The 27,618-nt window shown below is 42.9% G+C and overlaps 1 protein-coding gene across 1 annotated transcript in view; it reads right to left on the bottom strand.

Moving 5' to 3' along the window:
- LOC306968602 (protein shisa-8) overlaps window positions 1-27,119 on the bottom strand; it is a 70,970-nt gene extending 43,851 nt beyond the window's left edge. The window contains exon 1 of the mRNA XM_079564030.1: window positions 24,641-27,119. Within this exon, the coding sequence (XP_079420156.1) occupies window positions 24,641-25,212 (572 nt within the window). The 5' untranslated portion in view covers window positions 25,213-27,119. The remainder of the gene's footprint in view (window positions 1-24,640) is intronic.
- Window positions 27,120-27,618: the final 499 nt, after the last annotated feature.

The raw sequence follows: 27,618 nt of genomic DNA, 5'->3' as shown, positions 1-27,618 counted from the left end.
GAACCCCATACACCTTAGCTCTTGTCACATAAACATGTCACGGTCACGGCTGCGCTGATGAAGAAGCAGTGCCACAGCCGTCTGTCATCTGCGCTCCCCCCCTGCCAACACAGAGGTGGGCCGTGAAGTCGGGTGACCTTGAGAGGGGCGACAGGCGAGCCGCACATGCCACTGATATGGACAGCACATGGGTGGGGGTTAGTTGCAGGAGGGAGGGCACCTATAAGTCCCCTCGCTTATTCCTGAAAGGTGCAAAGATGGAGGGGCAGACGACACGGAGATTGATGGCAAGATGACGGGCCGTGTTTTGCAAATGTGACAGCCTCGTCTTGATGGGCGCTATTTATGGCCAAGGGGCTGCAGCTGGACCCGTGCGGTCCTATCAGAGATCATGCCAACCACTTGATTAGACGCTAACGGATGACTCACTTGTCTACGATGCTTATAAATATGAGCAATGCCAACTCTGTTAATAATCCCTTACTTTTACTACTTAAAGTGGACGTATCATGCAAAATCGACTTCACTACAGTGGCATTTCACTACATTGACGCAGTTTTGTGCAATCCTCGGTTAATCCTGTTTAATTTTGTTGTTCCTCCTACTGTGTTCTGCACTTTGTTCTGTACTTCCTGGATTCAATTCAGTCACATTGTTAAAAACTGTAGAATCTGTCCTCCACAACTTAAAAGCCAACAATCCAACATTGTATTGGTTTGATTATGGGCAAAGTGTGTTTATCACGACGTGCTGAAGCTGTAAACCACGCTGTAAATTGAAACAAAAAGATTGTTTTTTTAAAATATGTTATTCCTACAGCTGCCAGCAGGAGGAGCCTCAAGTCTTCACCAGCTCCAGTGATTGCATTTCATTGTTACTATTTGATTCAGACTGAGAATGTCTATTTTTAAGCCCCATCTGAATGATATGTCCACTTTAAGTCCGGTACAAACTGGTGACGTCACCAAAGATCAAAGAGCAAACAACTCTGCGCCACTGCTGCCCCCAATCAATTTATAAAAGGGGCTTAATTTTTGATTCAGTCTTGCACAGCGCAAAGACTGATCTATTGTCTGGATGACAGAGAACCCCGGTCTAGCCTCGGGATACTCTTTGTCAAATCTAAATGAATATTTTCTCTATTTCTGTCATGATGTTTCAGATCATTGTTTCTCCACTAGAACAAATGGACCGAAGCGGCTCTATTTGATCTATTAATTCCATTTGAAGCCGGTACAATATACTGCAACACAAAGCAACAGTTCAGAGGGCTTCACAGCACTGGCAGTCAACCTCTGTTTAGCTCATAGTTCAGCCTCGCGCGTCCACATCAGAGACACAATATGGAGTTTGTCAGCTCCCAGCACTCACCGGTCTACAGCGTAGAGCTTGAGAGCACTCCTGTCGTGTACTCAGATGCAATACTTCACAAAATTAAAGCCACTCAGACGCCTGTTCATGCGATAAGTCCGCTGTAGAGTTCTCCTCAGAGTGATGGAGTAGACGCCTTCTGTAAGGGTCACCCCAATGACTCTAATTCATCAAGCTGTCCCTGCTGACCACCCTTTCCATCCAACACATGCATCAAGCTTTACCTTCACAAATCTACGTTCTTTCACCATTTATACGTGGATGGCTAATGGATAAAAACAACATTTTTCTTAAATAGAAAAATAGTAAATACTGCTAAAGTGGCGCTAGCCCGCAGTTAGCTTTGCCCGTTAGCCTGTTAGCTTCTTCTTTGTGATTCTGTTGGTGTGTATTGGGGCCTCCAACCCGGAGGCAGGGAAGTTGCTGGGTTGATTTTCTGGACAGAAAATTTTATTTTGTTAATTCTCTAATGTTAGCCGTTGGTCAAGAAATGTCCAGGTGGCTGTTTGAGCGTTTAATTCAATCTGGATTTGGGCAGTGTTTGCCTGGTGACTGCTGGTGTCACCAGCGCTTTGCCATCCTGTGGGAATGCAGTTGAAAACGTTGGCTCTGAAGGAGGGCTTTGTTTAATCTCAAATAGTAAGCCGTTTGCCAAGAAATGTCCAGCTGTATCGGTTTATCACACTCTGATCATGCACTTTATAACACTTTATGTTACAGGAGCAAAAAATTGGCATGCATTTTGCATAGTCGCCCCAAAAATCCAATATGAAGAGGATTTCCAATTAAGACTATACTGTGAACAGGCCAAATGTCAGACCCCTCGTAATTCTTAGTTCGCTCAGATAGTCATCCTGCTATGAAAGTGCAACACTCCTTCCTCTTGGACAACGAGTATTTCATAGGAGGACAAACCCCTGAATAGAAAATCATATTCTGGTAGACTTGTGTCCCCATTGGGACATTTTGTTCTCTGCGTGACCAGTCCTTCTAATGCCACTGGGACGACCTGTCTGGAGCTACAGGCCACTCTGTATTGGCTTTTTTGTGCCTGATTTAACGTTGATGGGTAATGCTGATTGGAAAGTTAACAATTTTACTTGTCTGTAATTAAAAATGTTTTACTATTCCTCTGCTTCTGCTTACAGGGAACTATCACCCACAAAATGAAACCTGTGTGCCTCCTTAATGACTCTCTGACTCTTTCTCTCACACTTCATCTCTCACGTCGGCCAACACCCTCCTTGATTTCACACACTGCCTTGTCCTCCCGTTTACCGTTGGTAGCTACTACTTATCTGTGCTACCTCGGCGAGTTACGTGTGCTGTTTAGCCGCGCTTAGCTTCACCTGTCAGCTCGGATCAGGCCTGTGGAGCGGCACATGACAAACTGCCCTCTGATTCACTCGCACACACATGCAGTGGCACACACACTTGCAACGTCTCCACAACTGTCCCGCCTCTCCCACTGGCTTTGTGTTCCAGTGGTGGTGCTAAAGGCAGGGCTGGCACAGACGTGGCCGTGGTGCCCTCGGTCTTTGATGTGGAAACTTCAGTATTTAGGTGTGTCTGCAAAGGATTTCTCGCAGTTGTAGGTGAATTCCCAAGAAAAAGTATGTGCTTGTCAGTTTTAGGAAACTAGATGGATTATCTGCTCTGTTGTTTGTTTTCCCAATGCTCCGAGACTTTGATGTGTGGGGCACTTTGCATTATGTTGATAACAAGTCAAGCGGCTCATGCATTACACAGTTGCAGCGGCAATCATTCATATGATGGACAGGGTTTCCGTAGGGCATTAAAAAGCATGAAAAGTCCTTAAATGGATTTGGCCAAAATCAAGGCCTTAAAGGGACTAGATGCAAGTTGTCATTTTTATACTCACTACTGCCACCTCAGGTCTTATGCATAACTGCAGTTTCTATGTTAAGCTTGCATGATGGCACTTAAACAATTAACAACTTTGACAGTTCAGGATCTGTGCAGTTGTGGTGAACAGGTCTGGGCTCATTCTACACCTTAGGACATTGCTGGAGCCAGTAGGGGGTAGAAAATACATCATTTAAACATGTTTAAACTCTGTCTAGTCCCTTTAATGTCATTGAAAAGCAATAAATTGGATTAAAACTGTCATTAAATCTAAATATATTGGAAAATTATGTCAACAATTTTTGCTGCATAAATTCATCGAAATTATTATGCTCAACATGTTCAGCTGCAGTTTGGGCTGAAATTGACCAGATTTGTTTTTGCTTAAATGTTGCCCGTTTTGTCCAATTATCTTTCCTCTGTTTGATGAATTGTTTGCAAATTCAAAGAGATTAGTTATGCGTTTTTTTATTAAAAAGCTTTTAATTTGACTTGCTTCTGTATAAACCCTGGATGGATAAAGCACACTTCACTGAATAGTGTTAGTTGTTCTTGGTTCTCATTCAAAGTGTCAAGTCAGGTGTTGTTCAGGTAAAAAGTGAAAATGAGTTTCAAGTCTAAGTGTAATTGCAGTGATGGTGACACATTGCGCAGTAGCATGTACGTGCAGTTTGTGTATTCAGTGTGAATTCTTTTTACTAAATGGAGGCCTAGAGTTAACTGAAATTCTAAAATGTCTGGCCTCATACTGCACCTTCTCAAATGAGTCCATTTTCCACAATAGCACGCGTACTGCATGGCCATCCATATTTATTGTATGTATTATGCAGACACGCCGTGTCAGGCCCAGTGGAATTGAGGTCATTTTATTCTCCTGGCTCTGCTGCAAGCTGGCATTTTGAAAGAAATGGTCCAAGAGTGTGTAAATCAGGTTTGACGGCTTTATTGTTTTGGAATAAAGCGCAGTAATTATCATTTTAAACCTTTTGCCACTTCCATTTAGTGACATGGTTGCAGTCCTGCAGTACTTCTGCTAAAATGGCCGTCAATGGGAGTAAACTGTGCTGCACAAAAGTTGTGTACCAACACAAAGGAAAGAGAAGCACTGATTCGACTTGGCTTGCTATAGCTCTCTGAGAAGAACGCCATAAATCCACTTAATGACTGGAGATATTAGCATGGGCTAAGCTGAGATGCTCATCACTTAATGGGGAAGACAGAGGGAGAGATGGATGGACAAAGGCAGACAAACATCCAGCTGGGAGGCAGTGCAAGAAAACACAAAAATATGGCAGAATTTCCCACAAAAATAACAATTCATAACATGACAGCGAAACTCATGTTTCAAATGAGCAGTGTTTAGAAGCTGCATGCCTCCACTGGCTGTAGCGTTTGGCTCTTAGAAGTGCTGGATGGAGTCTACACAGAGGAAGTCCTTTGAAGTGCAGTGTTTGAGCGCGTCTATTGCCACAGAGAAAGAAGAGCGAGGGGTAAACAGCCAGTCGGTTGACAGCTCAGGCTATTCCCCAATAGGCTCAGGCTTATCAGTAATTACCTCTAAAAACATGCCCGAGTTTTTGCTTAACTTTACCCACAGTCCCAGAGCCAAAACACGCACCATTCACTGTTGTTTTCTGAATAAATGGCGAACACAGCTTGAGTGGATGCAGTCACTCTGTATTCAGAAGGCAGTCCACAGCAGGATTTATCACCCGCGTTTGTACCAAGAGTTAGAGATGGAACACAAGGCTCTATGGACAGAATAGAAATGCTTTTACGCAGCGACACCAAGGCACTCAAAAGAACTGAAAAAGGTGTTTGTTACTGTAAAAGCAATTTTATGTTTCCAGATTGGATATATTATTAATGCCAATTGGCATAAAAGCTTCACTGCTGTATAATGTTTTCTGAGATATTTGAAACAAATGTATTATTCTTCCTTTTGCTGACGTCTCTACCTGCCGGGGTCTAAGCGCCAAACTGTTGAAAGGCCCTTTACATGACTTTTTCCCATTCTAAATAAGAGAGAAAGAAAAATATCTACTCCTTCTTCATCTGCAATGAATAGTTTAGCCTGATTGTGATGCTGAAGGATGTGTTGAGGTTTGTTGATGATGCCGCTGTGTCAGTGGACAAAAATATATTTTTACTGGTTAAAGCAGTACTAAGTAACTCTTGCCCCTAGAGGCCAGAAGCGCAACTGCAGTTGTCGTAGCAAGTTGCGATTTTTTGACTTATTAATTGTCTTGGAGAGTAAATACTACATTGACAGAAAAGATGAAGGGAGAGAGGGATATTGTGCATCCAATTATACAATGGAATTTCTTTTTTTTTCACTCAAACTTGGCTGTAAATACCGTTTAAAGTGACGCTAGCCCGCAGTTAGCTTTGCCCGTTAGCCTGTTAGCTTCTTCTTCGTGATTCTATTAGTGTGTATTGCTTGCTCCGGTCCGGTGGCAGTCAAGTTGCAAGCATGGTTTCATCAGGGGGAGATGAAAGACTCTCCAATCATCCCATAAACACTTGTATTAACCCCACAGGGACTACGAAAAGGATTTATTAAGGTAAACACGTTACTTAGTACTGCTTTAAACAGCTTTGGAAAGTTATTCAAAATGTTTTTCCCAACCTCAAATATCGTGAGAGTGATCAAGACATCAGCCAGGAAGTTAAAGCTTGGGCGCAGATGGGTCTTCCAAATGACCCAAACATACCGCCAAACTGGTTACAAAGTGGCTTAAGGATAACAAAGTCAATGTTTTGAAGTGGTCATCACAAAGACCTGATCTCAGTCCAGCTGAAGATGTATGGGCAGAGCTGAAAAGGCATGTGCACACAAGGCAGCCTAAACATTTGGCTCAGTTAGCCTACATCAGTTCAAAATTCCTGCCAACTATTCTGAGAAGCTTTTGGAAGGATATCCAAAAGGTTTGACCCAAATTATACAGTTTAAAGGCAATGCTACCAGATATTGATGAAATGTATGTAAACTTTTGGTTTTGTAAAAAGAAACAAAACCGTGGAGGAAATTCCATCTCTCATTCTTCTGGCATTTAGCAAATAGAAATAATTTTGAAAATTCTAAATGTCCAAAAAAAGTAAAAGTTAATTCTGGTTTCATGTAAAAAAAAATCATACATAATGGTTCCTACTATATGTCTTCTTTTTTCACTTTTTAATTCATGCAGTCCATATATTTGAAGAGTTTAGTTTTATTTTATTTATTTCTCCTTCATTTATCCAGGATAAAACTCAATGAGATTAAAAATCTCTTTTTTAAGAGTGGCGCTCGGCTAGTGCATGTCTATGGTAACTAGTAGTATCCTGCATTAAAAACCTCTTAAAAATCATGGGGTCGTCCTCCAAACGTTGCCATATCTGATTTGTAGAAAGATCCTTTGTGAATTCCACGTGTAGTAATGCCGGCCGCATTCAGGTGCACTGTGCTTGGGTCAGACTGTTTTTAATGCAGGCTACAGGTTACCATAGACATGCACTAGCCTAGCACTAGCCAAGCGCCACTAAACTCTTCGAATATAAGGACTGCGTGAATTAAAAACTAAAAAATCTTCAGAAATAAACAACACTCTGGATAACATGAGGCCCTATGTCCAAAATCCTGAAATATCCCTTTAACATGGTTTAAAGCTCAAAAAAGTTAACACTTTAAGGGAAGGAGATTGAGAAGGTGAGGCGGCTGATGGTTTCTGCTGCTGTGTTGAAGATGAGATGGTGGAGTGAGTGTTGCCGTACACGGCCGGAATAGATAGTGTCAATATGACGCTCTCAGAGGTCAAGACAGTAGGAAGCGCCATGCGTCATTGTCTGAAACACTGTTTATTCAAATTAATAAGGTTTAGGCTTTGTTTTACATCATTCACGTCAGAAAGAACTGACTCGAAAACACCACAGTGATGTGTTGATTTGAAGAAGCACCTTTGAAATAATTTAAAAATTAACAAGTGGCTTCTGTGGTTAGCGCCTCTCATTCACTCAGTCACACTCACCTTCTATGAGGAAAATAACAAAGAAAAATGAAACAGATCCATGTGTTGATTACAGTTCACCTCTCACCAAATGTGTAGTTTATTCTTTATTTCACTTCTTACTGTCGTAAAACATATCTGCTATGTGGCTATTAGGATGTTTACAGTTGGTTCTTCAAATGATCTCAATGGATACTATCCTGGAGGGAAGATGGAGGGGTTTGGTTGAGACACAGTGGTAGCAGCAGGCAAGAAGACAGGAGCAAGTTGAATTTAAACATAGCAGTTGCTTAAAACTATTGGAAGTATACAGATCTTCTTTTTTGTATTTGGCTCTTGACTGTCCCCAAAGCTTCTCCCCCGATCACTCCCTCCCTCTCTCCCTCTCGCTCTCTCGCACTCATCCCTCGTCTTGCGTTATGTAACAGTGTTTGCGTCTTCATGCTCCACTTTCCGAAAGAGTGAAGTCTCCCGTTATCTGTTAACCGCCTGCCTCTCTAGGATACTTTTGTTTTATTATCCATGTAACAATGCACAATAAGATCAGGTTTTCGACAGCCGTCTGGATTCTCATGGCACCACAGCACAATAACAGCACGTTTAGGATCTTTGTAAATTGGTCTCAATGGAGAAGCTCGTGTGCACATTTGAAGTCTATACAGTTATTTTACATCAAAGGCCATGTTATAATGCTGTTCCTCACCAAAAAGCATGGAGATTGTGCCTTGAGTTTTATTCTCCATCAAATCAAATAAAGCCAGAGAACATGAATAGAATTAAAGTAAAAGTAAAGAGGGTAAACTACCTTCAGCTAAATAGAACTGTTTTCAAAAGTTGCATCTGTGTCATATTGGCCCTTTAGATAAATACAGTATATATTTCCCGACAACACGATGGTGGGTTTTGCACAGTGAGACAGATTACACAGGGGCGAGGAGAGGGGCAAGGGGATATTGTGTAAAACGGGGCAGGAACGGTGATGGATGGACAAAGCGATTGCACGGGAAAGGGGAGGAGTGGCCGCATCAGCCGAGTTGTATTTCGACCATCACGGCTGTCACTCCGGAATGAGAAATCCCACTTCCCCTGTCATTTTCCATTCGCCCTGTGTTATTTCACGGGCTGCCCGCGGGGGAGTATTACGGTATATTGTTTTTCGGTGCAGCTCAAGGGCACCCGCTTTATACCTTTTGGGGCTGCATGCGTTCACGACGTGCAAGGATCTGATGTCATGCTTTCACACGGACAGCACCAGGGTCCTTTGCCGTAAAAACCCGCTCCAAAACGACATTAAACTATCGGCTCTTTGTGAGTGCAGCCTATAAAATCTGCTTTTCGCCAGATCACCCTCGCATTCCCGGTTCTCATGTTAAGCGTAAATGTTATGTCACTGACTTGGAAGCGTTGGTGCAGGCGTTGGTATAATTAGGCTGCCCATATTGACTGTTGTTCCGTTGCCAATTGTGACCGCTCGCATAAAGAGAGTGGCTAAACTTCCCTCTAAATTATTAGGTCGCATGCAGAAATTCGAATTCAATTTTTATGCTCGCCCATTTTGAAATTTCCACCGTATAGAATCACTCCACTTTGCCAAACTGCATTCAAACCTGGGTTGCACGCACAGTCCACGCCATAGAAAATAATTGTGAGCAGCTGACGGAGATAAACATTGGAAAGAGTTGACAGTGGGGTATTAGAGAGCCGGGCATGTTTCCAGTCCCCATCTGAGGCGTCCAAACTTTTTAGGTAGCGGCTGCACAGTGCTGGCTCTTTGAGGGCCGTCGGTAAATATGTGGCGTCGGACTGTGACCGTACGACATGGGGTTTAGCTCATTCATGAAAACATTCTGGACCATGCTCTTTTTGTACACGAGCGGCACACTCGCACCTCCCGGTCCTCTTTAGTGCAGTGACGTTAAACAAACATAAGGAAGCCGACCAACCACCCGCCCCAAGAGATTGTTTGTTTCAAGTACAGGTCGGTGATCCTCGTTCATTCAAAATAAATGCATTGTGGAAGGGACGGTTTGGTGCGGAGCTTTTTGTCAGACTTTATGCCTCCAGGTTGACAATGCTTATCTTTAACAGTGTTCACTTTCTTGATCCTTTAACAACACAACAATGTGCTCGTTAAAACGTAAAAGCAAAAGCGTGTGTATCTACAAACTGCCAAAATTACACCATCTTGTCTAAAACTATTAATTATAGTACTATTACGTTTTATTCAGGCGCTTTTGGACAGTTTTTGTCTAGTATAACATTTGGAATTAGAATATGTATATTCTTCTCAATGAACTCCATCTTCATCCATACAAATCATTTAATTTTTTCCCTTTCCCCCTGATCTCCCAGTGAGGGGACTTAAACTGGCCTGCGTACTTGCCTCATTTAGCCCCAGTGATTATTACCTGTCTCACAGTTTTTTGTTTCATTGTCAAAAAAGGAAGTTCTCACACCCCACCCTTTTTATTGGAGTCTCAACAAAGATTTTTAGTGTAAAGTATGGTGTACATCAGGGGTCTCCAACCTTTTGTACCCGGTGAGCTACTTTTACATCACAAAACCATTGGAGAGCTACTTAAGCTTCGAAGACACAAATATAATTATGTGACTTAAAGGGGCTGGAAGCAAGTTCGCCATTTTACACTCACTACTGCCACCTCAGGCCATATGTGTAACTGCACCTTCTATATTGAGCTCGTGCATGACGGCAATTCGGGCCGAAGTGACACATTTTTGAGTGACCGTACAGGATTTTAGAGGCAGTTGTGGTGAACAGGTCTGGGCTCATTCTACACATTAGGACATGGCTGGAACATGTAGGGGGAGGAAAATACTTAATTTTAACATTTTTAAACTCCTTATAGTCCCTTTAAAGGTGCATTATGTAACTTTTCATGGAAACAAACCACTTTTTTAGTTGTGCGTAATTGACCTTTTTGTAAACCGATGGCTGTATGGGTCACACCTTTACTTTTGATCATGATGGTCTCAACAACGCTCCACGATCAATTGTTTTTTTTCTGGTGAGAGGGTCCGTCAGCAGTGAAAACCTACCAGAAACTCTAAAACTAATTGATCCTGGAGCATCACAGATGCCACCATGATCGAAATGAAAGGTCAAATGCTAACCACTAGGTCACTAACACACAGAAATTACTTTAATTTTATCCTTTTACGTGACTTTAGTTACCTAATTGTATTGCAGGTTCAGTTTAAAAATATTCAGGACAAATACAAAATGCTTCTAAAATAACAAATGAAGCGCGAAAAGAAATGTAGAAAGCCATTGGCGAGCTACCAAGGAAGGGCTGGAGAGCTACTGGTAGCTCCCGAGCCACTGGTTGGAGATCCCTGCTGTAAATGAAACAAAATGACACTTGAGGTTTTTTTTTAATAAGGATATACATTACAACATGGTCAGAAGTTGATTTTCCACAACACTGTCCTCTACTGTCTCCTTAACTTCTAGCCGCCTCCTGCTTTCCTTTTGTTGTACCTGACAGTGTTTCTGTCGAATATGGCCCTGTGTGTGAGCGGAGAAAGGCTGATGAGAGTTGAGGAAAAAAAGAGAGAGTGTTTTATCGACTGTGTAGCCCCCGAAGCCCTGAGGTCTCATCAATCATATTACGCCGCCAACACCGCAGCCAAAGCGCCAATTAGTTGTAGCCAAACACACTTTTTTTTCCAGGCAAAAGAACACACCTCTTGTCCATCTACCCATTCTATATGTATTGCACTACACTGTGACTTGATAATAGGGATGAAGATTGAATAAGAGAGATTTTATCTTTGATTATGCTGCAAAATTATACAAATATGGCTGCTGGGTAATTTGTCTTAAAGATGTATTATTGTACAATCTTGCATATAAGTTATCATTGTCATATCTCTATTCTATTGCCCTTCTCACACATCAATATAGTATCTTGGGGCAATCTCAAGTGTACAAACATGAATAAAATGGATTGAATCACTGACCCTAGGGTCAATGGGCTGCTAACACAACCTCTATAGACATTGCAACCCACACAACATTGTAAAAGCGTTGTAAAAGATTTCAATAAGGTGTGGTGTTTCATAAGACAGGCACAGAGTCTACATTGGAATAGATCTTACTGCTGTAGATTTGCTATTAACCTGTCTCTGAAATTAAGACTCCCATGTGATACACCATCAATAGTCAAATTACCTTCACCAACCAAACATTTTTGATGCAAGGAGCTATTATTTTGTTCAGCCTCATTTTAACTATTTAAGGGGAAAGGCTTTTTATGTGTTTTTAAGACATGCATTGTATTAAAGTGGTAGTCTTTGAATGTTTTACAAATTGAGTGTGATGAACCGCCTGGGCCTGCACTTATCTATTTGACATTTTATTTGACATTTGTCATCTGTAGTCCCTGGGCAGGTTTGTACAGTGGCCAATGAGCATCTTACTTTAGAGTCCATTCACAATTCACAACAATTCACAACTTGACCAAACATGTTTTTGAATAATTACTCTTTTACTAAAGTCCATCACTTTGCTGATCTCAGCAGCTAATCAGAATCCCCGGTGCCATAACTTTGACCAATGAGACGAGCTTTCCAGTGAACTGGCCTGTCAGGAGGGGAGGGGGAGGGGGACGGAGCGTGATCGTTTACTTTGGAAATCTCTTTATCTCTCTCCTCATTTTGTAAACCAGGAGTGGCTTTCAGGTCCAATCAGGAGGGGAATTGATTGTTTACTTTTGAGATCTGTCTCCTCATTTTGCAATCTTACAGACTGTCACTTTAAGAAGCCAATTCTGCACCAGTGCTTGTGTAAGCTCTTAGTCACCTATGGATTTTCCATTCTGGATAAAATGGTCTCTGTGCACAGAATGTTTTTGCAACTTCTTCTTGTCCACATTTTAACGTAAATTAAAAATGAATTTTCAATGAATGTGTCAATGAGATTATGTTTCATTAAAGGTAGTTCAGATGGTGGTGCTCTTTTACCTTTTGTTAGCGTCAGATGATTGTTAGCATTTATCACAATGCCCCCGATGAAGCCCCGCCCACCACCTCCAATGCTTACAAGCAATGAAAGGATCTATAGAGAAATCTTCATGGATCACAGTCCAAATGTCAAATTGTCCATTGTGATTTTTGAAAATGTTTCCATTTCAGCTATGCTAGATATGAGAAAGATATACAAATGCTAAAGTGCCCAAAAATAGTTGAAAGTAATGCATAGTATAGGACCTGTGGATTGAATACAACCATGTTGGATGGCATTGATCTATCACTGTATGCAGAACTTTAAACACCAAACTTCTGATATTGTAGTTTTTATAAGTTCTAACCTTTGTCTCATCTTCCCTCCAGAGCTCCGGGGAGAAGACGAATTACCCAACTCCCCAACACCAAAAGGTGAGACGCTCCCGACAAGTTTTTCTCTCAACATGAAAAAGGATCTGCTTTGTGCAACCTGCCACAGCAACTTTGTCCGCGTTTCTATTGTTTTGTACAACTTTAAAAGGCCGGTTCATGTCACAAAACATCAAAGCTGCTCTGAAGCTGATAAATGAGTAAAACAGTTCTTAACTTTCAAGCTTTCAAATTAGGGATCCCAGCCCTATGCTTTCGAAATTTCTGAAAGTTTGAGTGATTATTTTTTGAAGGAAAGGACTGATGAAAAAAGAGGATAACACATTATGGCGGTTGGTAAAATGGGTGTGGGGTGAGATAAATGGAATAGAGATAGCTGTTTCCCTGTTTAATGGCTGAGTGTGGCTGCTGCTTTAGATATGATGTTTGGAGATAAAGTAAAACATGAACAAACACCCTGTGGATAGACATATGAGATAGTTAAGGGAAAATAGTTGAGAATATGTTATTCTTTCCCCCCGCAGCTTTTGTCATTTGGTGGTTTTGTAAACCCAGCATAAGCCGCTATCCCAGTTCTTTTACTCTTTTTTTTTGCCACCTTTAAAGTGTTATAGAATCCGCTCTTCTTACATCGACAAAAGCAACTGTCAGTGCTTTTTGAGCATGCACAGTGGAGAAAGTTTGTTTCTGCTATCGCCTGACACTTTTCAAACTTTTTGAAAGCTTGCCATCATGTTAGTCCACAGTTAGTTTCGTACATGAAATATCTATACTGTTACTGCAAGTGTCAGAACTACACAACATGCAAGAAGACATTTTAAAAAGAGCAACATTTATAATCATTTTAGCCAAAATGAAAAGACATTATAAGCTTTCAAGTTGTTTTTTGTGGCAAATAACGGCCACTGGGTATTCTTCTTCACCGTGTTTTGTTTTTCTTCCACCCATCTTGACAGTGACGGCTTTCTCCAGTGAAAGGTCAGTTCTTGTTTATTGGGCTGTTGTTTGGTGTCTTTTCGTTGGTAAAGATGTCCGAACTGTGTCTGAAAGCTTTCAATGCCAAATGCCAAAAACAACGGCTGTACTGCTAATGGTTAGTGGTAAAAGTTTGACGGTGAAAAGGGGCAGGCTTGTCGGTTGACTGCTCCGTCTGACAGAGATACATTGAAGAAATGAAGCAACCAGGAGGCGGGACGGGCGGGTTGCAAAGAAATGGGGGGAAATATAGAAAAATCAGCAATGAATACAAATGAAGCCCAGAATCTGACTGATAAAAATGCGCGTATACGAGGGCTGAGCCGAGGACGGCGGCCCGGCCCACAGCGCAGCGACTGAGATAGCGCCTGCCACTGAGCGCGCTCCAGCAAACAGCTACATATAAGCAGTTGATTTTCTGTCAGAGCGACTTGGGGTTCGCGTCAATCTTCGCATGGGACAAGACCATTACCAGGATCAGTGGAGTGAGAATGCAGCCCCTGTTGGACGGCATGTTCCCAAAGCCACTGTGCACAGACACTGTCCAAAGTGCACAGTTTAAGGCCGTGCCACCACTACGCCCGGGCGCGCACCGCGAGAAAGCACACAAGTTTGATAGTGACACTTTTACTGAGAGTCCTGAAATGACCCTGGATTACAACAGTAAGAACAGGCAACAGAGCTGGCTATTAGTGAACACAGTCATAGGATTGACTCATTTAATGTAACGTCCTTTTAAATGTACTTCCTTTATAGATAAAAATACAATTTCCAGAAGTCAAGCCTGGGGTCAGACTAGTTTTAGATTACTTAGATGAAAATGTGATGGCTGTTGCTTACAGTGTGCTGATCTTCCAGCTCGGTACTTGGGTTTCTTCAGAGATGGACCCTTGGGTGCAGCTTGGCATTTAGGCAACTGCAAAAGTTGCTCAGAGCAGGGTTGCCAGGTCTGCGGTAATCTCGTGAAATTGGGCGGCTTTTGAAGTTTTTCCCATGGGTGAAAAAAAAGGAGGTCCGCAGGTTTTTTACCATGCTGTTTTACCATGTATAATTAACTATATTTACCTTATTAAGAATTTAATTAAAAATGCATAATTGCTTGTTACATTACAGTGTTGTTTTCTTCTTCCTTTCAAGATTCAGAGTTCACAATGGTTGCATTTGACCTGACATTAGGAGATCCACTGATTGTTCTTCTTATATATGTCTAGATATCAGTTTATTATTATTGCTATTTTTAGTTTGCCCTCTGTAGCACCGTCCGCATGGGAGCAGCTCATGGGGTAAGACATTTCACTCTCAACGCAGACCCCGTTCCATTAGATCTGAGAGATTGTGTTCATTAAATAAAAAAAAAGAGCCGTTTGATCCGACTCTTGTCATCTTAATGTGAAAGAGGATCATTTAATTGAGTGTTACCGCTTGGAAACAGTTCATCTGAGTAAGTTTAACTGTCTCTTTTAGCGCGCTCGCTGTAATGAAATGTGAGAAGCTGAAAATATTTTGACGGAACCAAGTGAAGTGGGACGATGAGGGGGAAGCATGACTAGTTTTTCAGGATGTTTTGCTCGGAACGATTTAAATGAGAGTGGGCATTAGATGATGTAAGCGCAAGATGGAAAATGGTTTATGGGAAGCAGAATTAGAATTACTAATGTGGAACACGGATATTAAGATTCCAACTTCTGAACTTGTTGCCATTTCCTAAACCCAGACAATGACATTTATCTTTTGTAGTTCATTGCCTTTTGGTGGCTGTCGTGTAGCGGAAATTGACAGTGACAGAGGCCCTATCTGATTTGATAACAAACAATGAAAGAGGAAACCACTGAATTAAAATGTTAGCTGTGGTCTCCACTCATTCCTGACTTTCCCAACGTATTTGTAGAATCCCATTTCTTCACAGGAACGAGCTGATTTCACAACATTTCTCATCACTTTTCAGGGTCACTTTCACAGAATTGCTGGAACAATAACCTGAATCTTCATACAAATGCTTACAATTAGTTTACAATATATGAAAGTAGGACAAAATTAATTTCATTCCACTTCTAGAAGGAAAAAAAAAAAGAGGTATAGTCCCTTTAAGTTTAGCTGCTCAGTCCAAATCGCTTTAGATTAAGGTGTTCTCATTAAGTAATAAGTATTGTAATCATTTTAGGCTTAGGGTAAGGGTTAAGGTCAGGGTTAGGTTAAGGGTTGGCTATGAATAAGCGTATTATTGATGGCCTATTAGTATGTTAACAGATAAAAGTATAATAAGAAGTTTGTGAATACTTTGCAAGCATATTATTAATGCTTATTAATACTTAACGGCACACCTTAATGTAAAGCGTTATCCAAATGCATTCCTAACTTTTGGAACACAATCCGAGCATCACATTTTGTTTGCGTGTTAGTTTTATAAGAACTATTGTGCACAGCTCTTTAAAGGCACACTGTGTAACATTTTGGATTCTACAGTTCCCGATTCACACGTGCTCCCACTGACCAGCTCGACACAAAAAAGTACATGTTTGCACTGAAAGAACAGATGGTGAAGAGAACTTCTTTAAATCTCATATTTGGCATCAACATCTCCATGGAGACGAGCTGGAGACGTCCCCGCTCCCAGTAAAATAAGGTTTTAGAAGAGGTTGAGCCGCCCACAGCAAACACGGAGAGTATTTGTTTGTCAATTTTGAGTTATTTTTCAGCAGTAATAAGATAAATGCTCACCTTTTACTCCCCTTCTCAGATTAAATGTTACGCAGAGTGCCTTTAAAATCGGACATTTTCCCTTAATCAGGACACTTTTAAATGAGTGCAGCCTAAAATCGAGAGGTTAGGGCAACGATTTTTGCCACTCACTTCCAAGGGTTGCTAATGAAGGAGGCTCTGGGGGCGCGGGCACTGCAGCAACAGTTGAACGGAGGAACTTTGGGGCTGCAGCGATCCGTCTTTGTTGTCTCTGCTGCACTGAGGCGTGGTGTGGGGTTATAATGGTACAGCCACCACAGGGCGTTGGGACACTACCGACCTAGCTAAAACCGCTAAGAAGACAAACCCAAGCCAATTGATGCAAGACATTAATACCTCTGCATCTTGTTATCCCTATTTTTAAAAACGCGCGCGGCTTAATGAAAGACTGAAATGATTGCTGCGTTTTGGAATCCCAGCATCACAGAGCATGTTTTGATTTCAGATTAGGTGCGGGGGATGAAGTTAATGCTGTTTTGCTTTAAAAAAAATAATGATAATAATGTGCCTGATTGCGTGAGCTTATTGCGTTGTAATGTGCTGACACAAAAAGGCCGCAAGAAAGTCCTTGATACGCTAAATCAAGGCCACTCAAATTAAGATAAATAAATGAAATGTACAGGCCTTTGTTAAATTGTTGGAAAATCAGAGAGTCCTCAGTTTGAAAGTCCAAAACAATGGGTGTTCAAATAAACAAATGTTTAGTATGACGTTTATTATTACCCTTAATGGTGCTGCACTTCTTGGCCTCTCTATTCCATCGAGTCCTCCCTCCCCATAAGGCGTCACGCTTTCACAAAAGGATTCCTCAATGTCGACTACAAAGCTCTCACCGCTAACCCACTCTGTCTTTTGGCTTTCATTTGCAGCGGTTTCCACAAGCTGCCCGTGTGCCCGCGCGGCCTCTAAACACCTGTCAGAGGCCGTGATGAAAGGCGCAACTATGGCCCGACAAATAAAGCAAATGGTAAACGCACAATACAGTAAAAGGAATAGAGCGGCGAATGAAAGCGGCTGTAGCGATCCCCAGTGGGTCATTCAATCTGCTGTGCCCTTGAACACATGGCTGCTTAGCGGAATAACTTATGATAAGTGCTACAACAGTGCAATAGGGACTGATCGGGCGACGGTGTGAGAAAGAGTTCAGTTGGTTGTTGATGTTTATCTGCAACAAGAAGGTTACGCCTCCGCTGCATTGTTGTGCGCCCGTCCCTGAGCAAGATAACGGTCAGAGAAGTGATTTAAGTCTCAGGACCTTGTGAGAAGTTGTATTGTTTCTGGTGTTAGAAGGAACACCCATCAAAATGCCAGCCAACACACTGATATACATCACACAGAGGAATCCATGAAGTTGCGTCAGATTTTTAGATCACATTGGGAGAGACGTGGGGATTGAAAATGACGGCCTGCGCTCGTTTCAAAGAGAGGATCGCAGAGTTTTTCGTAGCGAATTTCAGGCTCCCGTCGCAGTCTGAGGCGAGTGCCACATGCTAGCGGTGTTTGTTTCCACGGAAAAGTGCAACGTTCATGCCTGGGCTCTGTTGCTCGTGACTGGCACTGTGCTGATGTTGTATTTTGTTGACGAGACACTTGACGGAGATCCTTGCAACGAGAGGATGGCTCACTCTGGGACTTGAGCTTGCTTGCTGATTGCTCTCATTGTTGTTACTTTCAGTTTAAGCTGCTTACTGCGTCCATAGGAGTGGGTTTGCATGCTCGACTGTTGTTTTATTCCGACCTCCGCTTCCTTTTGCTTCCCGAAAATGTTTTCTGCTCAAATTTGATGGAAAGTAGACTGATTTATGTAAAATGTCCATTGTTCATTTGCACCAACAAGCCGAGACAGCACTGTTTCTCTACACATCCTGAAAACGGCTTTGTGTCCGTGTAGACCTGATTTTCTCTTGACGTCTCCAGTCCTTTGTAAACTAATACGAGTGAAGGGATGGGCACAATTCATGGCAGCGCCCACACAAACTTCCAGAATGAGGTGAATACAACTACATTTTATAACATCTTTAGTCCTGGGAGTATTTTTTGGTCTCAAACATTATTTGAAAAATAAACTACAAAAAATATCAAGGCTAAGGGGTCCAAAAGTAGTGTTTGATCTGTAAGGCCTAAGCTTCTCTTCAAAACACTGTGGTAGCACTGACCGCTCCAGTCTGGCTATGCTTCCATCGCAGGGATTTATATAACCTAAGATGACACAGGTCTTTGGGTCATCCACAAAGAAATGTCAACAAGGACGCGACTGGAGGTGGCCTTGTGTGAAGGGAATGGAAAATTCCCCAACAGGGATCAGATTAGCGCACGGTGGAATGTTTTTAGGTTGAATGTGGAGCGGAAGGAGGAAACTCACCGAAACACAGGGAGAACATGCGACTTAGTTCACACAGACAGATCCCGCACGGTCTGACTTACAAGACTCTCTTTTCCAGAGCCATGGGAGCTTATTTTGGTTAGGGGGTGCTGATGGACAAGATTGCCCCGAAACTGTTTTGTTCTGTGCTCATTTTCTATTTAATAATATTGCTTGTGACACACAAACCATTCACCAGGGGGTGCTGCAGCACCCTCAGCACCTCAGGTTCCCACAGCTCTTTTCAGACCTTAAGCTGTGGGTTTTGCCAGGACTTTACCCCTGAACTGAAAGACTGTTTTGTCTCCCTTTTGAGTTAGTTAAGCTCAAAGCAGTCCTATTACTGTCTGCATGCGGCAGTGGGAACAATTTGCTGTAGAATGTAATTCATGCTTTGGCACTTGACGTCTTGTTTGTTTATGCTGCCGGCTACATATTGTTTTATTGCCTTTGAATTAAAACGCTTTGTACTGTGTGGTATTGAATGCCTTTTATAAAAAGCTGAGTAGATCGTCTTACGTTATTTATAATGATGTACCCTGAATAATCACAGAAAGCAGCATTGTACTTCTTTCTATATAATCCTTTCTTCAAGTTTAATGCCGGTGATTTTTAACGAGTGCCGCTTTTTTCTTCCTTCGCGCTCCTCTTTCCACATCATTAGAGCTACACACCGCGTGTCATTACGAGTTCAAGACGTATTAATTAAACCGGCTAATTCCCCGCACTGAATCATGTATCAAAGACCGGTATAAATTTTTCATTTTTTTCGTTGCGGTGGATTTCAGGCAGCAGCGGCAGACAGGCGGAGAGGAAAAACAAAAACAGGAGCGGCCTCGTGGGAGCGGAGGAGCAGAGCAGGGCTATAATGAGAGGTATGTGCGTGTGCACGCAACGATTGTGTCTTTTGCGTTTGTGCGACCCCCGTGGTTACACAACATTACCACCTAAATGCCCAAGTGGGTTTATTTATTTGGAGCGCGAATACGAGGCTTCACGTGACCGCACACTGTCCCGCTCACTTACAGGCCAGAACGACGGCCCATTGTGTTAGATAACCTCTTTCTTGGATTTTATTAAAGAGGGGGTATTATGCTTTTTTCAGCCACATAGCACCAGTCTATGGCACACTACAATGATGACGAAACCTTCTGCTGGTCTGTAAATGCAGTAAATTAGAATAACTGCCTTGTATAAAATTGCTCTTTCAAAATGGCGGTAGCGAAAGACTTGAAATAGGCCCCTGTCTCTTTAAGAACCTCTGACCCTTTCCGACACGCCCCCTCCACACGCTGTCTGTGGCATCACAACACTGCGCTCGTCGTCTCAACAGTATTGAAACTACGATCGGTGCATTTTAATTTTTATTGTTGGAAAGGAGCTACTGTTTATCACTTTGTGAACAATGGCCACACAGGATATTATTTGGAGACAAACCTTCCACACCGGACGCTTGGAAGGGGCTCTTGCCTGAAAAATAACTGCTGTTTGGAGGCTATCTCTTTGCATCTGCCATGCCCTATGGATCTCTAACTATACCCCCATGGACGACACCAGGATCTGCAGACCATACGATTCAAAGACGGACATTATCTGTGCAGGTGGACAGTGGTTTTTCGAGGTTACCCGTTAGCTTGTTATAATCGACTACAGCTCATTGTTGATGAAAAGTCTGCAATAAACCACAAATGTGTAAAGCCAGGCTCATTGTGTGATCATCGTAAAGGCTGCTTCAAGTAGTTGCCTGCTTTATTGACGTTATTTGTGCATAATATGCTGCCTGTTTTCAATGAATGTTGTGAAGGTGAAGGTTGTTAGCTTGTCGTGGCTAATAGTGCCTTAGCTCCGGGAGAAAACCACTCGGCTACGACTCACTGTAGATGAAAAGTGAGCAATAAACTACAAAATCAACAAGCCAGGCTCCGTGTGTGATCATCATAAAGGCTGCTTCAAGCAGTTGCCTGTTTTAGTGACGTTTTCAATGCATAATATGCTGCTTGTATTCAGTGAATTTTCCCGTTAGCTTATCGCGGCTAGCTTGTTAGCTCCGGGAGAAAGCCACTCTATGCTATGACCCATTGTAGATGAAATGTGAGCAATAAACTTCCAAATCAACAAGCCTGGCTCCGTGTGTGATCATTGTTAAACGGTTCTTTATGTGTGTGGTGGTTTTATTGACTTTATGTGTGCATATTTCTCGTTTTCACGTGATGACTCGAGGTTTAGCTTAGCATTAGCTTTCTCCGGAGGCTCTGTGCATCATCAAGGCCCAGCGCAGAACCAGACACTGAAATAAGTGTTCTTGTCACCGGTTTTAATCCTGGGTGTTTCGGTAACAGAAACACTGATGTGTGTCTTTGTAAAAGTCTGCTGTGGCTCCGGTTCACAACACATGAAGCTAATCCTCCATGATGACTCTGTTTACATCTTCGGGCTAGACACTGCGGGGAGGGGGTTCTGCTGAGGGGCAGTGGTTGGTTACTCGGCTGGTGACGAAAGGTCGGAGGCGTATCCTGGAGGTCGGAGGCGTTTCCTGAAGGAATCAGGCGTTTTATCCCTAAAATGGCTGCCATCGGAGTTTTTACAGATTACTCGAAAATACGTGAATGTGCTAAGGCAACACTTCAGGCATGTTTTTAATGAGGGAATGACTTAATAACATGATGTAAAGCTTGAAAAAGTCGATTTTGCATAATACCCCCCCTTTAAGGCAAACACTGTGAGTCATTTTTTTGCAATAAAGCTATTTAAAGCTAGTTTTATTTCCAATAAAAGTAATTCAACCTGTCAGTGAGGGAAATGATGCAATTAGAATTTTATGCTCCTGAGACAGCAGTTTGGGGCTAAGTTTTGGTTTGTGTTATATGGATGTAAACAGTAAACAGTCCTCTAGGGGCAGCACTATTACAATATGCACGGAACAGATTTATGCACAGTTTTCATGACCTGTGAACACATCATTGTGAGGACTAGAGCTGAAATGACTGCTGAGCACTGACGAACCCTGGTATTCTCATACTCCTATTGCCAGTGGGTAAGTGACGATAGTTGAACAGTTAGAATATGTTTTTGTCTGAGGAATGTGACGTTTGTTTATAAATATAGAGCAAGAATTGCTTGATATAATATGTGGTCGTTGTCATGTGTGGGAAACTAACTATGGATATATTTGCTCAGCTTCTTCTCAACTTACACACTATGGTTTTATTTTGTTGACATACTAGGAACAAATATTTTTTCAGAGGGGATTTCAGATATCTTAAAGTGACCAGATGTAAGTTGGTCATTTTATGCTCACTACTGCCACCTCAGGTTTTATCTGTAACTGCAGTCTCTAACTAAGCTTGTGCATGACGGCACTTCGGACCCAAATTAACTTTCTGAGTGACATTGCAGGATTTTAGAGGCAGATGTGGTGAACAGGTCTGGGTTCTGGAACATGTAGGGGGAGGAAAACACTTCGTTTTAACATCTTTAAACACTGTATAGTCCCTTTGATATCTATAACTTATCTAATCATGAGTGAAAAAATCTGTAAAAAAAAAAAAAAAAAAGGCACATTTCGGCACATTTCTCCGCTCTTCCGTACCGAGCGTCTCGCAGAAGGGAAAATACCATATTTGGATTATAGTGGGACGCGTGGATGTTAAATCTGTCAAAATTTGTGAGGGAAAGACAGCTTTGCGAAGCGACATAGTTGCTACTCCGGGATATCAACCATCAAAAAAATCTATATTTTCACTTGCCGTGTCTCGCCTTAAAGTGATAGTCGGTAAGTTTGCAAAGTGAGGAAAGAGACAGTGAAATTTGAAAGCAAACAATAAAATTCCTCCCCTCTTTAACCAGAAAGCCCTTCTTAGTTTGCAAAATGAGGAGAGCAGGAACAGAATTCTTAAAAGTAAAAGTCATGAAATAAATTTTGCCAAAATCAAGGCCTTAAATGTTATTAAAATGGAATTACTTATATAATTATTGGAAAATGTTGACATTGCTCAACACTTTTTGCTGTATAAGTTCATCGAAAATACCAAAATTTGACCGTTTTGCCTAATTCTCTTTCCCCAGTTTGATGAAATGTTTGCAAATCTTAAACAATGAAACATATACAGATGTTTTCCTGTGTTTGTGGCATTCAAAACGGCATTAAACACTGGACTTGCTGCTGCCTGTGTAAACCCTTAATAAAACAGTTGAGATTTATTTCTGTTCACTTACTGAGCATCATGTCGTATATACACTCCGCGTCAATGGGTCAATCCTGCGTGTATCGTAACATCACAGCAACTGAAAGTGGACTAAAAATAACAAAAATCTCAAGTAGAATACGACACTGACCCTGTGATGGCAGCTACCTGCATCATTGTCACAAAACCTTGCCCTTCCTCCCGCGCCCCTCACGCTCCATCAGCCTTGTCCTTTATCACCTCACCACCGGGCTCATGTGTCACGTCTGCGCGGCCTGTCTCGGTCTCACGTGAGCTTTCACCTCAGCTCTGACGCAAGCGGGCCAGCCTTTAACAGCACTCCTCGATCTCTGCGGACCACGGCTGCGGTGTCTTATTTATACACACCTGATGAAACGTCCCGGGAGGTCAGAGTTAATGGTCAAACATGTAGTGGCTGGCTTTGTGACGCAGAAGAGGTGGTCTCTGTCTGTCGGCTTCCAGACAGAAAATCTCGTTAGGGCCGATGTTGCAGTCAAAATAATCTGACAATAATGTAAACAACAGGCGACTTCTGACATGTCCAGGGTGTGGGGAGGCGGGGCCTATGGACAGACGCACATGTTGAAGCAGGAAGAAAGGCCAAGGGTAAGTTTGAATAAGACGTTTTAGATCAATATATCGTTTTCTAACAAAGTGTGAGATACTGAGCAACATGTGGTTGAAATTATTATCATATACCATAATAATCTCTCTAATCTCTTGTTATCCATCATTAACACTGCCCAAAAAACCTAACTTAAAGGAACAGGCCACCGTTTGCACATACTGAGATACCTGAGCTTTGATGAGTTGATTCATATCTGTCTGGTCTTTGTGTGTGTGCTCAGTCACGCAAAACGACCAAAGATGTTGTTAGCTTTTGGCCTCTCCCAGCATATTCCTATAGCTCCAAACGGGGGTGAAGATGGAAGTTACCACGCTCTTCCACGGGCACGCACAAAGACCAGACGGGTACATATCAACTCGTCTAAGCTCAGGTAAGAACATATCACAGTATGGTAAAACGGTGGCCTGTTTCTTTAAATCAAATAATGCAATATTAAATCATATTGCTTCCACTCCACTTCCAGTCGCCTTTTTAGACTTTATTGATCTGCACAGAGATTCCTTTCTAAACATTGGAAACCAATAGGATTACTTTAAAAAGTACCTAAATGCTTTGGGAACCTCCTCATTGTTAAGTTGCCAGTTTAAAGTCACCCATATTGCTGTAATAATCCCTTAATCATCTACAACTAAGTGCAAGCAACCAACATTAAATCCATATAGTAACATTTCGTTCACAAAATACAAACATATAACATTAATTAAGCTTTTGGATAATGTCAAACCAAGCAGCTTGATGCTTCATCATTCTAATATTGAAAACAGCCAAAGGGGGGGTCGAGCACCTGCCTTTGAATATTTTCTCTTCTCTTCTTCGCCTGGCTGACCTCTGCACAATCTCGTGCGGCAGCTCAGTGTCTGACTTCACAGACATTATCACCTCTCTGTGATTCATGAGCGATCCTTTGCCCCTGTGGTGACCCCTTATCACATCGTTATGGAGAAGTACGCACAGGCAGGGGAGTAGCCACACGCAAACAGGTGGGAGAGCGCCAACACCGTGGACTCGAATAGACAAAAGCAGTAGTTATGAGAAAAGAAATGCTGGACGTATTCAATCAAGTTTTAAGTGTATATTCTCCCAAGTCGCTCCACCAACTAAATCTCTCAGAAAGTGACCCAAACATGAGATATAAAGGCCAGGTGCTTCTTACCTGGAGTTGGTCATGTCTGTCTGTCCTCCCTGGCTCTTCTCCAGGCCCAGCTTGGTGAATATTCCCACCAGGACCATGATGGCCACTACGCCACAGATGATGTAGACGATCATGTGCGTGCGGTCGCGGTAGGGCTCCTCGGGCACCTCGGTGACTGCAGCCACAGGGCCCTTGGTGTTGGCCCACACGGGAGTGTCGTAGTTGGAGCAGGACGTCTGGTCCAGGCTGTGCACTTTGAACTGGCAGCAGAAGCGGTAGAAGCAGGAGCCGCAGCAGAAGCTGTAGATGCCCGAGTTACAGTTAAAAGGGGGGTCCCACTGGCCCATGACGTCGTAGTAGCCCCAGCAGCGGTTGGTGCTGGTGGGGGCTGTTTGGTCCTCAGTGTCTCCACTGGGTGTGGGCAGGGCAGTGTCTGTGAGCCGTGATGCCTCTGTTTGGTTATTGGGCATGGCCTGTGCCAGTGCCCCTCTGGACCGCTGTACCAGCCCCCCTAGAGAGGTCAACCCCAGCACAATGGCCAAACTGAGGCAAACCACGACAGAACTCACTGTAGGGGCCATGCTGGGCTTCATTTAGCACAGTACTTTAGCTCTGTGTGGATGCAACTTAAACGTCAAAGTAAAAGCCACTGACTGCCTTGGCTTGACACCTTACTAGTACAAAATGACTACTGTGTCATTCATGAGGGAAAGGGGCGGTTCTTTTCATTATCCTCTTAACGTGCCTGCAGAAAACAGAGCAGTCCTTTGCCATTGAAGGTGCTCTCACTGCACACAGTAACTGTCATCAGGAAGCAGACAAATGGTAAAAAAATCAATCTCACTCTCAGCATGTTCTTAACAAGAAGAAATGTGTCCCCAGGGAGCAGCTCTCACATGCACTGATACGCAGCAGTCACGGCCAGTATGTGCAGGCTGTAAACAAATAGTGTGATATTGAGAAAGTGTCACCTTTTATAAAGCCATATGTCATTCACAGACGGCAGAGTACACAGGCAAAGCCAAAACCAGAGCCTTGGAGCAAATCCACTTTTAGAGGGCGGGTTACCTATGAATGAACTTGCCTCTGGCACATCCACTGTAGTAAACCCCCCCACTGAGTGGAACAATCCGTAAACAAAACAACTGTGGATTCCTTGTGAATTCCGGTCAGCATTAGTAAAAAAACAAACCACATTAGAGTCCTGTCTTTGCTCCACAAGTTAGTAGTTATTATTTCCAGAAAAAAAGTGTTCAGTTCAACTTGCTCCTCTCATCCTCCAGCTCTCAGTGGTACTGCTCACAGGAAGCTCTTTCAGTTTTGATGTGGACATCTTTTCACTTCCTCCTCCTGATCAAAAAAAATCGTCCCAGATTCTTTAGTTGTTATAAAGTCCACTCTGTCAGACAGGTGTCATCAGTCCAGTCTCCGTGCGGCTGTGGTCAGGACGTGCTCCTACAGAGATGGCAGTGTCAGTGGCTCTCGTGCACTCTCTCCTCCTGTGCCCTGTGCTGCTGCTCTGTTAGAGTCTCTGTTGCTCCTGACTCTCCACAGCTGTCCTGCCTGCAGATCTGAGCGGCCCAGGACCAGTGCTCGGTCACTCACTCTGCCCTACAAGTGCTACAGCGGGACGGGGGCTGCTGGGGCTACAGCGCGGGATGGGGGGGCTGCTGCTGCTGCTGAGGGGAGGCTCTGATCTCTCTGCCTGTGCACACTCACTTTAGCAGAGTGGAGTGTCCTACATAACGGATCTTTGGCGTCTTTTTCTTTTTTTTACCACTTGCTTTCCTTTTGTCTCCAGTTTGTTTACTATTCCCTTTTTGCCTCTGAACTTACCTCACGGAGATTTCAGAGTGAGGTCAAAAGCTCGTGGGCTCTATACATCTGCACTACTCCCAGCTCATTTGGACGACAAAGACAAGTGGAGATGCGACAGCGCAGCGGCGCACTGGGGAAATATCCTGTTTTCAAAAGAAGCCCCTCTGGAAATAAAGGACTGCAGCAAGCCTGAGCTTTTTTTTTTCTCAGATTTTTTTGGCCCCCCAAAATGACAAATAAATTTCTCTGGTCAAGTCTTTCTTTGATTCTTTTCTTAAAAGCAGAAATAACAAAAAAAGACTAATTAATATGCAACAGTTTCAGGGAACTGCTGCATATTAAACCCCCATATTTTTTCAAGCGGTCAATTTGGTTTTGCTGACAGTTAGTCCTTGTCCGGCTGCAGCTTCTCTGAAAACAGGCATAATTTGATATATATGTATAGGAGTTTTATATATATATCATATGTATGTGTTTTCACTGGTGCTCTGCTTGTGGATGTCCAAACAGAAGTCAGTGAGATGCAGCTATTCCGTCAGCGCGCTGTTGCTGTTGTTGTTGTTGTTCCTTGAGTATATCCAGTATTGGCTCCGTGTGCGTCCGACTCCTGTCCGCTCCTCTCACTGCTGCTGCTGCTGCTGCTGCTCTTCTGTGGCAGGACTCAATGGCAGTGTCTCGCGCACACATCCACCGAGGCGCGCTTTCACTCCTCCCCTCCGCCGCTCACTCCCCTCCCCTCACTCTCTCTCACGCTCTCTCTCTCTCTCTCTCACCTTCAGCAAAATGAGCGCTTCTCTACCTCATATGTCACTTCTTTTACAGCGTTGGTTCATTTTTACAATCCTTCCTTTTACAGCCTGTATGTGTCTACTTTAGTTCTGACAAACGTGTTTCTTTTTTTTTTCTTTATTCCTCCAACTGTTGAGAATAATTACCAGCACCCTGTATGCAAATTCCCTCTCCCGTCGCAGGCTCCCTTCGCGGGGATTGCTTCTGCCGCACTTCGACAACATGCGTGCCACTGCAGTCTGAGCGCTTTGATTTAGATGGAACCAAAGCGCGGGGAAAGAGACGCAGGCGAAAGGCAGGCTGTGATAAACTCGGCAAGACAGGAAGGAAGAGAGGAGACAGAGAGAGAGAGAGAGAGGAATTAGGAAACGAGGGGAAAGGATTAAGGAGAA

This window comes from Gobius niger (assembly GCF_951799975.1).
Source record: "Gobius niger genome assembly, chromosome: 10".
NCBI lineage: Eukaryota > Metazoa > Chordata > Actinopteri > Gobiiformes > Gobiidae > Gobius > Gobius niger.
The sequence above is the reverse complement of the archived record's forward strand: the minus strand, read 5'-3'. Positions and strand labels throughout refer to the sequence as shown.